Below are 17257 nucleotides of genomic sequence, written 5' to 3' on the forward strand. Positions count from 1 at the left end.
AACACAATGCTTTAATTGACCAAATTGATACAGTTCACTGAATCTAAGAGGGCATTCATTGTAAGAGGCATTGTTATTTACATATGATCAAGAAAAAAACATCCACCAGTTAGTGTTACTATGAGATACATTTCCTTTTCAGAAATGTTAAAATAGGGGCACCTGGGTGGCTCAGTGGGTTAACCCTCTGCCTTAGACTCAGGTCATGGTCTCAGGGTCCTGGGATTGAGCCCTGCATTGGGTTCTCTGCTGAGTGGGGAGCCTGCTTCCCCCTCTCTCTCAACCTGCCTCTCTGCCTATTTGTGATCTGTCTGTCAAATAAATAAAATCTTAAAAAGAAAAAAGAAATGTTAAAATGTGTTAAATTGGTTTTTTTCTTTTTTCAAAAATTATTTATTTCTTTGAGAGAGAGTGAACGAGCGTAGGTTGGGGGGCATGGACAGAGGGAGAAGCCCGATGCTGGGCTTGATCCCAGGACCCTGAGATCATGACCTGAGCCAAAGGCAGACTCTTAACTGACTGAGCCACCCAGGTACCCCTAAAGTGGTGTTTTTTGCTTTTTTTTTTTTTTTTAAGAAGGGAGAGGGGAGGAGGGAGAGAGAATCTTAAGGAGGTGGTGCTCAATCTCACAACCCTGAGATCATGACCTGAGCTGAAACCAAAAGTGGGACATAATCAATTGAGCCATTCAGGTGCCCTATGCTAAAGTATTTTTTAAAGTGAGCCCTAGGGATATGTGGGTTGCTCAGTGGTTAAGCTTCAAATTCAGATTAAGCTTCAGATTTTAGGGTTGTGGGATCAAGGCCCTGCATAGGGGGTAGGAGTCTGCTGCACTCATTGTGGGGTCTGCTTGAGATTCTCTCTTCCCCTTCTGTCCCTCCCCCTACTGGCATGGGCACTCTCTCTCTCATACATACATACATACATACATAACTAACTAACTAACATCTTTTTCTTTTTAAAGTGCATCCTAGAATTAATGAACTACAATGCTGATGTTTTGAAAATTTCCATTTGTAGTTAGTTTGCTGGTAGCATTCTATCCTGCTGTAACTTTAGTTCATTAACCAGTAACTCTGAACAGAAGTTTCATTTGTAAACATTGTTCTTTCTTACTGACTTTACCCCAGTAAAACAGAGTATAGTGAATGCAGTATATTTCTCAGTACAGACATTAATTTAAACTCTTCTCTGATTCTAGCTTACTGTTTAACTGTAAATTAAGGTAGTTCATTTAATCAATATCAAACACAATAAATAGCAAGGATAAAGTAACCAACTTCTTTTCAAAATTGAATTCAATTCTGAAATCTCTCAAGGGAGGTCATGGATTATTTAAAGGAAATCACTTGAAATAATAAACACTGTCTAAACATAAAACAATCAAGAAACAATATAAACTCATCCAGGCTAAAGAAACAAACAGAAACATTTAGTACGAGATTAAAACATCTCCCTGAACTGATTTAAAATTAAGATAAAGGCTAAGTTAACTTTCTATCCAAAGCGCCACCGCTTCTTTACATTTTAGAGCAGAGCTGTCCACATGTGTAATTTAAAATTTTCTGTAACTAGCCGCATTTAAGAAGTAAAACAACAAAAACTGAAATTAATACTTTTTAATTTAACCCAATATATCAAAAATATTGTTTCGACATGTCATCAAAACAAAATTTATTCAGGAGGTGGTCTTTGACATCCTGTGTATGGTTTAGACGCACAGGGCGCCTCAATACCTACCGGCCACACTTCAGGGGCTCAATAGCCCCGTATGGCAACCGTATAGGACAGTAGCCTTAGGGGACTTTGATATTAACTGATTCCTTACATTCCGAGTTGAGAATTTCTCTTACACCACACACTGTCTCCATGGTGCTTACAGATCTGTGCTCTCGGGTCGGTTGCGATCCAAGACAACACAGCATTAAAAGCAGTGAGGGAGGAAGGCAATGGGACAGCCAAGCGCCCAGGAACGTGGCTTGGAGGACGGCCGAAGCCTCTCCGAGCAGTGCGGGCCGGAGAAGCGGCAGACACAGCTTTCGAAGCTGCATTTCGAGACAACTGGGGCGGCCGCCTAGAACTCCGTGTCTTTCTGCGGGGCGCCCGGAAACAGTGGAGCCCGACAGAGGGCAAGCAGCCTTCGGGCCGGACACAGGGTCACGTGCAGCCACCGCCGAGGGAGGCCGGCGCGGCGCCGCAGTGCTGGCCGCCCCGGGGCGCCGCCGCCCGACTCCGAAGGTTAGGCGCGGCCGGAGACTGGAGCCCGCGGGGAAAGCAGGCTCGCGTCCAGCAGAAGCCTCCCGGGGGCGCGCTCCCGACAGTGACGGTGACGCAGCGGGCGCGCGGGCGGCCGGGGTGGGCGGGGAGCCGCGGCGCGCACCGCCCCTTAGAGGGACGGGCGCCGCCGTTCCGGTGGGCGGAGGCGGGGCGGGGCGCGCCGGGGAGTCCGAGCGCTGGCCGCCGGTTTCGATTAGTGCGCGGAGCTGCGGCGGCGGAGCAGGGTGCGGAGTTGTGCGGCCCGGGGCCGGACGGCGAGGCGGCGAGGCGGCGGGGCGTTGGCATCGGGGGCGCAGGCGCGCAGGGTCCGGCCGGCGACCGCGAGGGTGTGGAGAGGCGAACCTGAGCGCGGGCCGCGGCCGCTCTGACCACGGAGCCCGGCCACCGCAGCGCCCGCAGTCGCGAGCGCGCCCAGGACCGAGCGCGAACGAGTGCGCGCGGGCGGGGCGCGCAGGCCCTGCCCGCCCCTTCCGTCCCCACCCCCCTCCGCCCCTTCCTTTCCCCACCTTCCTCTCCCCTCCTGCGCCCCCGCGCCGGGCGCCCACCCTGTCTTCCTGCGGGAGCGCGGTCCGCGGCGGCGGCCGGAGCGGGCCGGGCCGGGCCGGGGGATGGCGCTGCTGGACCTGGCCTTGGAGGGAATGGCCGTCTTCGGGTTCATCCTCTTCTTGGTGCTGTGGCTGATGCATTTCATGGCCATCATCTACACGTGAGTGAGGGGCTGCTGGAGGAGCCGTTGGCCCGGGGGCCGGGGCCAGGGCCACGGGGTGGGAGGGTGGGAAGGTGGGAAGCATTGAGCTTTGGAGAGCATTGGGTTCGGGTGGGGGTGGAGAAAGCCAATTCTCCTACGGTTCCCTCCATTCCCTTTCCCCTTGGACCAGCTGGGGCGGGGGTCCTTGAGGGGGAAAAGTGATGAGTGAGACAAACGTTTTGCTGGGCTGCGGGAGACTGCACGGCCAGGGGGGAAGGAGACTGTGCTCTTTCTACGTGTCGGGCGGAAGGTTGCTTGCTTGGTTTCATTGTGTTGGGATTCGTTTGATTTTTCATCTGGGCCAAGATGTATAGTATGTTGTTGCTGTTGGTGTTTTTTCGACCTGGACGACATTTCTATTACGATGATGATCGTTCCCACTCTACTGGGAGCTGCACAGAGCTACCCGGAGACCTCCCTGTGGATTTTCTTCTTCCTGGAAGAGCGCTATGCTTTTAGATAAGGTGTGGAGCACCTGTCCAGCTTAAAAATGTCCACCAAACCTCCAGGCTGATGTTACAGCCTTGAGTCATGTCAGCTTGTACATTTCATTGTGGTTTTCTTTCCTTTCCTCCAATTCCTTATTTATAGTGTTATTTAATTTGTCCCCTCCGCACACACACCCCTTTTTCGTTATTCAACAAATAACTCCTGAGGCCTACTAGATGCCATTCACTGGGGACACAGTGGTGAGGAGGAGAGAATTCTTGGCCTCATAGAGCTTACATTCTAGAAGGGAGAGAAAGATAATAAAAATTCGAAAAAGGTTATTTCATATCGTGATAAAGTCTGTGAATAATATAAAACAGGGTGGTGGGATGAATAATGACAGAGGGTATGTAGCTGGTTTGATATTTCAGTTTTTTAAATGTCTTTAAAATCTGTTTTTCTGAAGAAATGGAAGAATTGCATAGAGCACTTTTTTGATGTGGACTTACTGGCATTTTATCCTGAAAAAGAAAAAAAATGACTGTACGTAGTAATCTTTATCACCAACTAGAAGAGGGTATGTGTTAATAGAGGGGATGGAAGGAAGTTTAAGAAATTTGTTGCTTTACCCCCCTTTCTTACTACAGAAAAAAATGTGCTTTTTCTTTTGGAAATTCTGCATTTTGTTAGTACGGAGTGGCATTTCCTGGTATTAGAGAAAACATGCTACATTGTAGAAGACATCAATTTGGATATTGCTGATACTAGTTTTTGTAGTTTGTGAGCTGTTGTCGCTGGACACTTTGTGGAGTTCTTTTTTAATGTATGAGTTCTTAAAAATCAATTTTGTTACTTTTTTTCCAATCATAAAAATTAAAAAAAAAAATGCTTACTATGTAAGGAATTTAGACAATACAGAGGGGAATAAAGAAGAAAGTTAAACACACACACCAAAACTCCATTACCTTGTTAACCTTTTGTGACTGCCCTTCCGTGTGTGTGTGTGTGTGTGTGTGTGTGTGTTTGTGTGTGTCTATGTGCACGCGCCTGTAGAGAGAGAGAGAAGGGAGGGAGAGAGAAGAAAGGGGAGTCGACATGATTATTGTTCTTTAGCTTGCTTTTAAAATTAATCTATTTGGTAAATGCTTTTTGGGAAGCTCTTTTGTACAAGGCACTGTTTAGGTATTTGAAGTAAGGTTGCAGAACAAGACATCCAGGGTTTGCCCAACCTGTTCACATGGAGTTTTCATGTAAAGTGTTATGACCATTTTTTCCCATGTCAATAAATGTATGATCTCTGCATCATTTTAAATAGATGGTGACATTTTTGTTTAGGAGGTACTAATATGTATTTGTTGTTATTAGTTGGCATGTAGGTTGTCAATTCATAGAGATTACAAACAACACTGTGGTGGATTCATTTGTGTATATTTTGAGAGAGGATGTCCTTAGTTTATGTCCCTGAGGAGGAATTACTGGGCCAGAAGCCTGTGCATTTTAAACTTTGATACATACTGCCCTCTAGAAAGTTGTATCTGTTCATAGTCCTGGTAACAATGTATGATGGTACCCATTTCCCCTTACTAAAATATCAGGCTCCTCGCTGTTTTCTGTCTTTTATTTTCATTCCTTTAATTACTGGTTCCATTGAATGTTTTTCATATATTGTCATGCTAGTTACATTTAGTTGTAAATTATATACTCATAATCCTTTGTGCTGCAATCCATTGCCCCATTAATCTTGATATGAAGATTGTTTTTCTGTGATAGGTTGCAAGTTTTTTTCCCTAGCTTTTTTTTTTTTTTTTTGGTCTCTCAACTATGTTCATATATTTAACATGGAGAAAAATATGTGTGCCTGTGTTTTGGGTTTGCAGGGCTTTTTAAAAAATGTTTATGATTTGTGTAATTTTATATCTATTTCTCCAATTATTATATAGTTAACATCTGTTTTTTCTTGCATTTTCTTTGTATTGTTTTTGCATTTTATCATGTGATGTACTCATTTTACTTCGTGGTATGATGAGAGCCAGACCCTTAATTTTAGGTTCACCTAAATATTTAGCACTTGTCCTCAAATCACTTAGTGGATTATTATTTGATTATTATTTGATTGATGATTATTTGTTCCATGGTTTTGAAATACTGTTTTTATTATAGACTAAATTCTTCTGTATACTTACATATGTCTCAAGGCTCCTAGTGCTCCCAGTGCTATTTCATTGATCTGTTCCTGTACTAGTATCCACTGTTTTAATTAAGTTTATTATCTTACTACTGGTGAGGCACACCTCTCATTCTTTTCCAAACTTTATTGGCTTTTACACATTTTTTACTTAAAGGTATAGTTTAAAATTTTTTTCAAGACCCTAAGTAATCTTGTTTTTTTAACTGCAATTTTTAAATCTTGTTTTTAAATTGGAATTGTTAAATTTACAGCTCAGTTTGGGAAAATTTGACTTCTTTCAACATAGGACTATTGTATATCCCTTCCTCAATTATATATACATAATGATAAAGTCATACTTCTTTAATTAAAATGAACGCTAGCGATGTAGCCTAATATTCCAAGTAACCTGTGCTGTTAGACTGAGACAACTCCATAGTTGTTTTATTTATTTTGTGCCTAATGATGCACAGCAGAGTTTTCTTTAAATATTTTTTGTTTGAGAATAGTGCAAACACCTAGGTAGTTAAAATACTATAGAGAGGCTTTGTATTTATTTTCTAATACCTCATGTAGTTACCTTCGTGACTGATAGTAACAGGATCCTGAAAACAGAAGAAGAAAATGCAATTAGTTTATAAGAGATTATGGTGAACAGCTAATTAAAGGAGTCTTGTGAATACCTTTCTGAAATGGGTAATTCAACATAGAGCAAATAGCAGCTTAATTTATGTATAAATTAAATCCTGATCCCCCCCTCCTTTTTTTGGATAGGTTCCTTTCTTCAGGTACCACCTTCAAAATTACTTAGGTGTTTGGTCTGATTACTTTCTTACTGAAATAAAAATACATCCCAGTTTAATGAGTTATTTTCGGCAGAGAAGTACGGTTTGTGGCCCACCCCCCAAAATGTCTTAAGTGAAATTGCAAAGTAGTTAGCTTAACATTTTGATGAGGAAAGCTAAAGAACGCTGGCAACAATATTTTGGTTAAAACAGTGTGCCGACATTCTGTATTTTATTGAAAAATATATTTTCTGAACACGTGTTCCTTGTCTCAAATCTTTTTTGAAATAAGGTAAAGTATACATAAAATAAGCAAATATTGAAACTCTTCTACTTTGCGCTTGTAACTGGTGGAAATGGAACCTATTTCAAAAACTTACATTGCACCATTATCTGGTTGTCACATTAAAGAGATGAATCACGGACCCCTAATTGTTAAAAGCTATTAAGTCATGGAAATATTATAGTAGATGGCTAAGGAAAGCTAAAAACTTTAAAAAATGAATTGGTTAATAAAATTAAATACAGTGTTTAATGGTATCTAGTTAATTTAGATTCAGCGTTCTATTGAATTGTGTCCCCTTAGAAAGAGACAGAGCTAAGTATTGGCCTGTGTTAAAAAATGGAGTTCAGGGGCACCTGGCTGGCTCTGTTGGTAGAGCATGCAACTCTTTTTTTTTTTTTTTTTTTTAAATATTTTTATTTATTTGACAGACAGATCACAAGTAGGCAGAGAGGCAGGCAGAGAGAGAGAGGAGGAGGAGGCAGGCTCCCTGCTGAGCAGAGAGCCCGATGTGAGGCTCGATCCCAGGACCCTGGGATCATGACCTGAGCCGAAGGCAGAGGCTTTAACCACTGAGCCACCCAGGCGCCCCAAGCATGCAACTCTTGATGTCAGAGTTGAGAATTTGAGCCCCATATTGAGTGTACAGATTACTAAAAAAAAAAAAAAAAAAAGAAACTTAAAAAAAAAAAGGAGCTCAATATGATTAATACAATAAATAGTTCTTGCTCAAGTTACTCAGATTTCACAAATGTCTCACAATTTCTGTAAGCCTGCAATTTAAAAAAAAAAAAAATGAGGGGCGCCCTGGTGGCTTAGTTGGTTAAGCCTCTGCCTTTGGTTCAGGTTATGATCCTAGGACTTCTGGGATCAAGCCTTTCTTGGGGCTCCTCCTCCACGGGAAGCCTGCTTCTCCCTCTCTGTCTGCCTGCCATTTTGCCGCCTCGTCCTCTCTGTTTCTGTTGTATAAGTAAAATCTTAAATAAAAAAAAAAAAAGTTTAAATTGAGATAATTTATAAGCTAGAAAACCACTCTTTTCTTTCTAAAAAAAGATTTTATTTATTTGAGAAATGCGACCATGAGTGGCGGGGGTAGGGCAGAGGGAGAGAAGGAAGCAAACTTCTTGCTGATCAGGGAACCCAATGTGGGGTTCCATCCCATTACCCTGAAATCATGACCTGAGCCAAAATCAAGAGTGGGTTGCCAGTCCACTGAGGCAGCCTTCCTTTCCAATTTTCATATTGAACTGATGCTTAGTCATTTTGTAATATATTCTAGATGACAGATTTTTGTGGGATTACTGCCTATAGCATTCAAGATAATAGTCAGATTAGAGCCTAAAATTCAGGGCTCTTATTCCCAAGATTTTTTTTTCCCCTAAAAATAACTAATGATTCTAACCTCAGGCAGAGTTGGTTAAGTGATCTTTGAGTTTTTTCCTTTTTGAGAGCTAGTGTGGTTTGATAGCTTGGGAGCATCAGTGAAGTCCTACAGAAGTCTGGAACCAGTAATTTTCTTCTCTTTTTAGCTCTTGGGAGCCATATTGCTTCATGATAAGAGTATCTGAGCGAGGCACCTTGCCTTTTTCCCTATTTTTTCTTTTCTCCCTCTCTTTCCATTTCTCCTTCTCATTGGATTATAATTTTTTGTTCTCTGTTTGTAAAGTTCTAATGGTCAGTGCTAGGCTTTATCTTTTAAGTGACAGGAGGTGCCAGGCTAGTGTGGAAATACTTCTTGTATCTGTAAATATTAACTGCCCTCTAGTAGAGCAGAGGTCTTTCCCTGGAGTTTCCTTTCAAGTTCATACTACCTTTTCAAACCTTCTTAGCACAGCAGCTTTTATACTTGCTGCCTAGCTTTTTAGTGGAATTTAAATAGTTATTGTATCAGGTTGTCTGTGAACATCCTATCAGAAACTAATTGTTTTTAATGTAAATTTTAGCATTTCAAATGTTATTTTTAGATAGTATGATCTTTGCCTTAAATTCATTAATACATTGGTGTTCTGAGCCATAGTGGAACCTGTGTTGAGAGTTTCTTTTCTAGGTTCAGTTCTGAGGATGCTCTTGGACTTCTGGTCATGTGCTCTGTCAGGGTCATTGCTGCCAGGACAACTTGTGGGAGAATGAATGAAGCAAACCCCCACCCCCCACTTTTTAAAAATTATTTTATAAACATATAATGTATTATTAGCCCCAGGGATACAGGTCTGTGAATCGCCAGGTTTACACACTTCACAGCACACACCCTCCCCAATGGCCATTACCCCACCTCCCTTTCCCTACCCCCCCCCCTCCACCCTCAGTTTGGTTTGTGACATTGAGAGTCTCTTATGGTTTGTCTCCCTCCCGATCCCATCTTGTTTCATTTATTCTTTTCCTACCCCTCAAACCCCCCCATGTTGCATCTCCACTTCCTCATATCAGGGAGATGATATGATAGCTGTCTTCCTACAATTGACTTATTTTGCTAAGCATAATACCCTCTAGTTCCATCCACGTTGGCGCTTGAACCCCTTTAACCTGAGCCTGGGAAGATACCAAATTTAGACGATAGTGTGATCACTTTAAAAAGCAAAATGACAGTTGTAATTCAGTGATTAATATTCCGTGATGGTTCTGTTAACTCCATCATCCCACCGTTTTCCTACATGAGGAGTGCAGTACCCTTTATTTCTACTCTAGATAAGTGAAACTGTCTCTATTCACTGGTATATCTATCCACAGCCATGCTCTGTTTCTACTTTATTTTTCTTAATGCAGCCTTATCCTCCTGGAGCACTAATATTAGACCATGTGCTTAAAATTTTACCATGGTTCCCCCACTGCCTTCAGATTAACATTTAGGCTCCTTAACAAGAGACATGCATAGTTCTTTGAGAACTGAGCCCTTGTACCTAGGTGTATGTGTGTGTGTGTGTTTTAAGATTTTATTTATTTATTTGACAGAGAGAGATCACAAGTAGGCAGAGAGGCTGGCAGAGAGAGGGGGAAGCAGGCTTCCTGCTGAGCAGAGAGCCCAATGCGGGGCTCCATCCCAGGATCCTGAGATCCTGAGACCTGAGCCGAAGGCAGAGGCTTAACCCACTGAGCCACACAGGTGCCCCAATTCTTTAGCAATATTGAATTACTGAAATTCCCCTGAATATGCTGTGTGTTTTCTTTAGAATTCTCTTTCTGTTCTTTCCTCTCCCCGCCTTTTTTGTTTAACTTCTACTCATTCAAGTTTGTTTACACTTTAGCTTTTTTTTTTTTAAATTTTTATTTTTTATTTGACAGAGATCACAGGCAAGGCAGAGAGAGAGAGGAGGAAGCAGGCTCCCTGCTGAGCAGAGAGCCTGATGCAGGGATGGATTCCAGGACACTGGGATCATGACCTGAGCCAAAGGCAGAGGCTTTAACTCACTGAGCCACCCAGGCGCCCCTAGGCTTTAGCTTTTTACTGTGTTAAGTGGCTCTTCTTCCTTCTCCTCCTCCTCCTCTTCTTTTTCTTCTTCTTTTTTAAGATTTTAGTAATCAGAGACTGAGAGGGGAAGTGTGGGCAAGCAGGGGGAGCAGCAGGCAGAGGGAGAGGGAGAAGCACACTCCCTGCTGAGTAGGGAGCCTGATGTGGGACTCCATCCCAGGACCCCCCGGATCATGACTGGAGCCAAAGGCAGATACTCAAACGACTGAGCCACTCAGGCGTCCCAGGCACCTCTTCTGATATTTTAGTGTTTTGAATTTACGCATCTAAATTGGAAATGTGTGCTCAGTTGTCTCTTTTTCTCAATTAGGTTGTAAGCTCTTGAGGGTAGGGGCAGTGTCTTATTAACTGTTATGTGTCCAGTGTGTACTAGGCACTCAGTTACTGCTGGTTGAATGAATGAACTCTGAATTTTTTCCAGTAGTAATGGTGGATTTTTCAGTGTCATTAGTTTAGTGTCATTTGGTCCTTGTGATCTGAGGTAGATGGTCAGATGTGGGGATGTTTTCAGCGGTGATGGGCTTCAGTGAAATTTATTGGACCAAATGGAATCTTTATTTCACTATTTCTAATGAATAGCACGTTAAAATAGGAAACAGGGTTCTGTTAATGTTTACTTACAAATCTGAATCCCTCCCCCTCCCCAGGGTTTTCCTATGGGAATGCCTGTCTGGTGATAAATAATCTTTACGCTAAGATCTGACTTTCAGAGGGTGCAGAACCCAGTGCTCTCCTCAGTTGGTGTGCAAATCATATGTGCTCCCGCTTTTCCTCCATCCACAGAATTTTATTTTATATACAGAATAATTCAAACATCACATTCTGCTTTAGGGAATTTTGTAGAAGAGCTTTGGGATAGTCCCATTAGTTTCCTTTTATTTGAAAAGAGTGTAAGCATATGGTATGTTTGAGGGTCTCCTGTGTTTCTGAGCACTGTGTACTGGGACCATAGCTTCTGCTGGGCTCCTGGCTTGCTTAGTTACTATTAGCAAAGCTCTGTGCTCTTACCTATTTTCCCTACACTAGGGCCAGCTCTTTTGTCCCCAAAGAATTAGTGAGTTGGGGGGGGCACCTGGGTGGCTCAGTGGGTTAAAACCTCTGCCTTCGGCTCAGGTCATGACTCCAGGGTCCTGGGATCAAACCCTGCATTGGACTCTCTGCTCAGCGGGGAGCCTGCTTCCTCACCTCTCTCTCTCTGTCTGTCTGCCTTTCTGCCTACTTGTGATCTCTGTTTTTAAAATAAATAAATAAAATCTTAAAAAAAAAAAAAAGAATTAGTGGGGCGCCTGGGTGGCTCAGTGGGTTAAGCCTCTGCCTTTGGCTCAGGTCATGACTCCAGGGTCCTGGGATCGAGTCCCGCATGGGCTCCTTGCTCGACAGGGGGCCTGCTTCTCTCTCTGCCTCTGCCTGCCACTTGTGCGCTTTCTCTCACAAATAAATAAGTAAAATCTTAAAAAAAAAAAAAAAAGAATTAGTGAGTTGGGGTGTTTTGGGTAAAATTAATAAAGATCTGTTACTTGTTTTCAGTGGTAACGGAATCTTTTGTATTCTGTGTTTTGTAAGTCTCCTGTCCAGTGGAAATAGTTTGTGTTTTCCCGTAACACTAACTCACTGTTGGCTGTGATGTGTTCCGTGGGGAAGCTTGTGTCTGCCGAGTTCAGGTTGTACCAGAAGGTGTGCTTTATGTTGCTGAAGAATCCCATTTTGATGCAGTGCTGTTGTTGAAAAGATCGGTGCATTACGGAAGTACCATGAGTCATGACACATACTGATCATAAACACACGGTAACAGCCTTGCAGGGCACAGTCACAAGTAACAACAACAGAAACCTTTAATCATGGGAAATCGCAGGCAGGGACTCTGAAGTAGGGGACCTGCTGATACAGCAGTCAGCCTCATTTCACATATTAGCAAGCTTGGAGCAGAGAAGATAAATTCTGAGAATCAGATAAAGTGGTTCATGGGAGCCACCGAGCAGAACTGTATGGGGCTGGTAAGCAAGGTGAACTTTGCTCTCAAGGAATCCACGTTTTCCTTGGAAGCCTTGTGGGAGGATCTTGGGCTGCCTCTCCCGGAGGTGTTGCTTTGCTGTAGACGCTCTGCCCACCCACGGAAGGGGCACAGTCTGCCCTCCCTCCAGGGACTTTCCCTTCGCACCAGGCTTGCCTCCTGAATGAAATTAGAATAGGAGCCGGTAAAATAAATCATTTGAAATGGTACGCCCTATCAAATCAAAAACTTGAGAGGAAGCAGGGAGGGGGAACTACAAGCTTAGACGGATGAAACAGTAAGCCATAGAAAGAGTAACAATTTTAGAGACTGAGCTCTTTGGAAATAAAAATCACCTAAGATAAAAGAAGGCCATTCCAGCAGCTCAGAAGTTGAAAACCCTAGTGCCAAGAGGTGATTAGATCTCATCAAGCTAAAGCTGCTATAAAATCCAGCAGAACCTCCGAATATTTGAATATTTCTTAACAGGCGCTTGGCGTTCTTTGAAGTGTTCCCTGAATAGATGTCCTTCTAGCTCACAGTGGAAAGCAGGGCCCTGAAGGCCTCTCTCTTTTTTGCCTGTGATTCATCCCTCACGACCTTTCGGACTTCACTTACTCTGAGGAAGCACCCCTGCTCCCGGCACCCTGGTGGCAGGGGCACCCCTGCAGGTGCTGGTGCCTGCTGTGAGCACCCCCCCCCCCCATGGTGATGGGTCTTAATTACAGGAATGCGAGTTTTGTGACAGAGTGACTACCTTCTGATTGAGACTTTAATTCAGAAATCATTCCTCGGGAGTGACATAAGGAACTTTTCCTGTGTTTTCTCTCTCCCCAGCGTTGCTTAGTCACATTTCAGGATCATTTTAGTCTTTAAAAATGAAATAAATCAAAAACATTACTGGATGTAGAGGAGGTGCATTCCTTTTATATCCAGTGTGTTACTGAAAATATAATACAATCAAATTTCTGAAAATCAAATGGACATAGGTGTTAGGGGAGATTCTGTTTCTTAAAGAACTAAGATTATTATCGAAGTCCCAAATTAATGGTTCTGCTGGGCCCGAGGCCTGGGACATGCTGCCATTGGATTGAGGGCTTTCCAGGTGTTAGGGGTGGTGGGGAGGGGCCTCCCCCTGACCTGGACTAGCAGGAGAAGGGTGCCTTGTAGCGTTTGCTCTGGGTACCGCCCTGGGCATGGTGATTTTATGGTCAACAAAACACTGTCATCTGGAATCCCTCAGAATGTCTCCGTCCTAGAAGGCAGTGTGCTCGGATTACATAGTAACTGGGAGTTACTCTGCTCATTGTGTCTGGCCTTCTCTCTGCTCTGAGCGTGGCAAGCTCTCCCTCTCGCAGAGCCAAGGGAAGGGTTCTTGTAGCACTGGAATCCCACATTTCCAGTGAGGCTCTGAGGGTAGAGGAATTCAGAGAAGTCAGGACTGTGCAGCACCTCTGCCCAGTGGAGAACGTTTCCAGCGGTTTAAAAGGAGAGCTCAGGCCACTCTCAGTGGCTCATTGGTGATATTTAATGTTCTCTGTTGTACTTCCGTTGTCTCTGTGCTTTTGGATCATCTGTAGAACTTTAAATTGGTTCCTAAATATTGGGCACAATTTTAACTTTGAATATAATTTTAGCCTAAATGCTGCATATAATTTAAACTTTGCATTAAATCTGTCTTATGCCCTCTTTCTACTTTGTTTTAACCATGATTTGGGACTTTTGATGATTCTCCTTTCCCCTTTCATCTTTCTTAATACACAAGGATTGTTTTATGTTTTATTTTTTTTTTTAAAGATTTTATTTATTTATTTGACAGAGAGAGATCACAAGTAGATGGAGAGGCAGGCAGAGAGAGAGAGAGAGAGAGAGAGGGAAGCAGGCTCCCTGCTGAGCAGAGAGCCCGATGCGGGACTCGATCCCAGGACCCTGAGATCATGACCTGAGCCGAAGGCAGCGGCTTAACCCACTGAGCCACCCAGGCGCCCTGTTTTATGTTTTAACCCTCCCAACCCCACCCCGAGAGCTTGGGTGGCTCAGTCAGTTAAGCGTCCAACTCGACTTCAGCTCAGGTCATGATCTCAGGGTCACAAGATTCAGTGCTACACGGAGCCTGCTTAAGAGTGTCTCTCTCTCTCCACCTGTCTCCACCACACCCCTCAAGTGCTCATGCTCTCTCGCTCGCTCTCAAAGGAAAAAAAAAAAAAAAACCAGACACCAACATGGGGGCACCTGGCTGGCTCAGTCCATGGAGCCTGACAGTCTTGATCTTGGGGTTGTGAGTTTGATCCCCACATTGGGTATAGAGATGAATTAAAAACAAAATCTTAAAAAAATAAAAATATATTTAAAAACCGCAACATAATGGCTTAATATTTAAATATCTATGAAAGAATCTTTAAATATATATATGAGTTTCCAGTTCTTCCATTCTGGTATATAAGCCTCATCAATGTTTGACAATTCTAAATCTCTTACTAGAATTATGGTAACTCAGAGAAGTGAACTATGGTAACTCCGAGAAGTGGGAAATGTCCTTGAAATTAGCTGTTTTAAAAAAAATTGACAGTACTAGCTATCACTGAATGCTTACTCTGTGGCTCAGTCTCCTCTATTTCTCACTACTAATTGTCCACACTTTAAAAAAAAATGAGATAAGTATTTTACCCAAGAATACTCAGTTACTTTGCTGTGAAACTCGCATAAAAATCCAGGCGACCTGCTCCAGCCCGGTCTCTGAAACCAGCGTGCTGCTCTGTATGGCCAGTGATAACCTAAAAATAACCCGGGAAGTAATCCACAGGGATAGAGTATCTGCGCGGGACTTTGTCTCGAGGTTCTGATAACTGGCGACACTGAGAGTTCTGTGGAGGGACCCCCTACTCCTTTTCTGCAGCTTTTCCCATTCTCACGCCGCTTGAACTGCTGCTTTGCCGCTGCCTTGTTCTCCGCCGTCCTGGAACTTCTGATCTTCCTTCGCTTCCAGCCCTTCTTGCGTCCTTCTCTTCGCACAGTTACCTAGTCTTCCCAGGTCCATGGTTCTCAGCTCGGCCTTCCCTTTGGAGTCCCCAGGGGAGGCCTTAAAAAACAAACTGCTTACCTGGGTCTTAGCCCTAGACATTCTGATTTAACGGTCTGAGCAGCAGGCTTTTTTTTTTTTTTTTTTTTAAATAAAGCCTCAGGTGATTTTCTTGTGCAGTCGAGGCTGAGAACAACCGCCCTAGGCTGTCTGTCCGCAGTTGCGGCCTCCACCTGTTATCTCTTGGTTTTGTTGGATTCTCCCTCTCGCCAGAGCTCAGAGTTCATCACTCCATCAGCTTGCCCCTCGCCTTCCCTCCTATCAGTCTGCCTTGTTATCCTGAGCCCATCTTACAATTTATAGCTTCTCAACTTTCAAAATCCCGCAGAGGGCAAGCACACAGCCACGTGGGTTAGTACTATGACACATTCATGGTCTCAGATCTCCGCCGAGCCTTCAGCGCTGTCTGGCAGAGCTTTCTTTCTTTATTTAGCCCCTGTCACCCATTACTGGCAGAACCTCCTCAAACTCTTCACCCTTCTACCTCAGTCTTGTCAGATTTTCCTGACTCCTGCTCCACACCGTGGGTCCCAGCGTGCCATGAATTATTTTAAATGCTCTCTCTTTACCTTTGACTGGCTTGTTCCCCTTACTCTGTGTGCTCAGGTATTAAAGAAGAAAATTAGGGACGCCTGGGTGGCTCAGTTGGTTGGACGACTGCCTTTGGCTCAGGTCATGATCCTGGAGTCCCGGGATCGAGTCCCGCATCGGGCTCCCAGCTCCACGGGGAGTCTGCTTCTCTCTCTGACCTTCTCCTAGCTCATGCTCTCTCTCACTGTCTCTCTCTCTCAAATAAATAAATAAAATCTTTAAAAAAATAAAAAGAAGAAAATTATTTTTCCAAAATTAAACTGAAAAACCTTTCTCCATCTAGTTCCTTTGGCCAGAGTAACTTACTCAGATCAGATCTCAGGAGAAACTGTTACCACATTGCACTTCTCATTCATTTGCTTCTCAGCCTGTTTTCAATGACCTGCCCCTGCCCACGGTGCTCCAAGGGCCCCAAGTCCACACAGTCAGGGGAAAATTCCAGTTCTTGTCTTGACCTCTCAGCTGCATTCACTGTTGCTCTTCCTTGAACACTTTTTTTTTTTTTTTTAAGATTTTATTTATTTATTTGACAGGGGAAGAGAGAGAGCGATCACAAGTAGGCAGAGAGGCAGGCAGAGAGAGAGGGGAAAGCAGGCTACCTGCTGAGCAGAGAGCCCAATGCGGGGCTCGATCCCAGGACCCTGAGATCATGACCTGCCAAAGGCAGAGGCTGAACCCACTGAGCCACCCAGGTGCCCCCCTTGAACACTTTCAAAAAGAGAAACAGCTTAGTCAAATAAAGCCTTCTTTACTAAATCCTTTCTTCCTGCCTTTCTGCTTCTTGGGTTACTCACTTATAGTCCCCTTTGTGCATGACCGGCCCTCTCTCTGCTACATTGATCTGTGGCTAACTGCTGATGGCACGCTCTGCCCGCGAGAGCTCATGTATTTAACAAACTCTGGAGCGCTCCATATTTTTATCTCTGAACTATCCTTACCTTCTGAGCTCTGTATATGTTTATTTACTCTTATTTAGTAGGTGTTTTTTTTCTTAATTGAGATACATGTACTGTTTATTATTTTTTTGCTGGAGCCTGGAGAATTTGTAGTCTACTGTAATGTGGCTCACTGCTGGCCTGCGTCAGAATCATTTGGGATGCTTGTGAAAATACAGATTCTGCAGTTCTGCAACTGGTCCATTAAGCTGCAGCTTTTACCTCTGGACATTATATATGTAAATTTTGAAAAACACTTGTCCCCTGGCCTGGAAATTGTTTCTAGGCAGTAAGCTGGGGCAATTGGAGAGCTTACTTCATTTGTTTTCCATGTCGTAGGAGCCCGTGTCTTCCTTCACTTATGTCCAGTTATCTAAAAAAAAACATTGTTTTCCAGGGGCGCCTGGGTGGCTCAGTGGGTTAAGCCTCTGCCTTCGGCTCAAGTCATGATCTCAGAGTCCTGAGATTGAGCCCCACACTGGGCTCTCTGCTCCGATTGGGGCCTGC

At 43.8% G+C, this 17257-nt stretch overlaps 1 protein-coding gene across 1 annotated transcript in view; it reads left to right on the forward strand.

The window, feature by feature from the left end:
- Nucleotides 1–2850: 2850 nt before the first annotated feature.
- Nucleotides 2851–17257, forward strand: part of UGCG (UDP-glucose ceramide glucosyltransferase) — a 40096-nt gene continuing 25689 nt past the window's right edge. Inside the window, exon 1 of the mRNA XM_047699766.1 lies at nt 2851–2983. Coding sequence (XP_047555722.1) covers nt 2886–2983 — 98 coding nt within the window. The 5' untranslated portion in view covers nt 2851–2885. The remainder of the gene's footprint in view (nt 2984–17257) is intronic.

The sequence above is a fragment of the Lutra lutra genome, chromosome 13 (genome assembly GCF_902655055.1).
Source record: "Lutra lutra chromosome 13, mLutLut1.2, whole genome shotgun sequence".
NCBI lineage: Eukaryota > Metazoa > Chordata > Mammalia > Carnivora > Mustelidae > Lutra > Lutra lutra.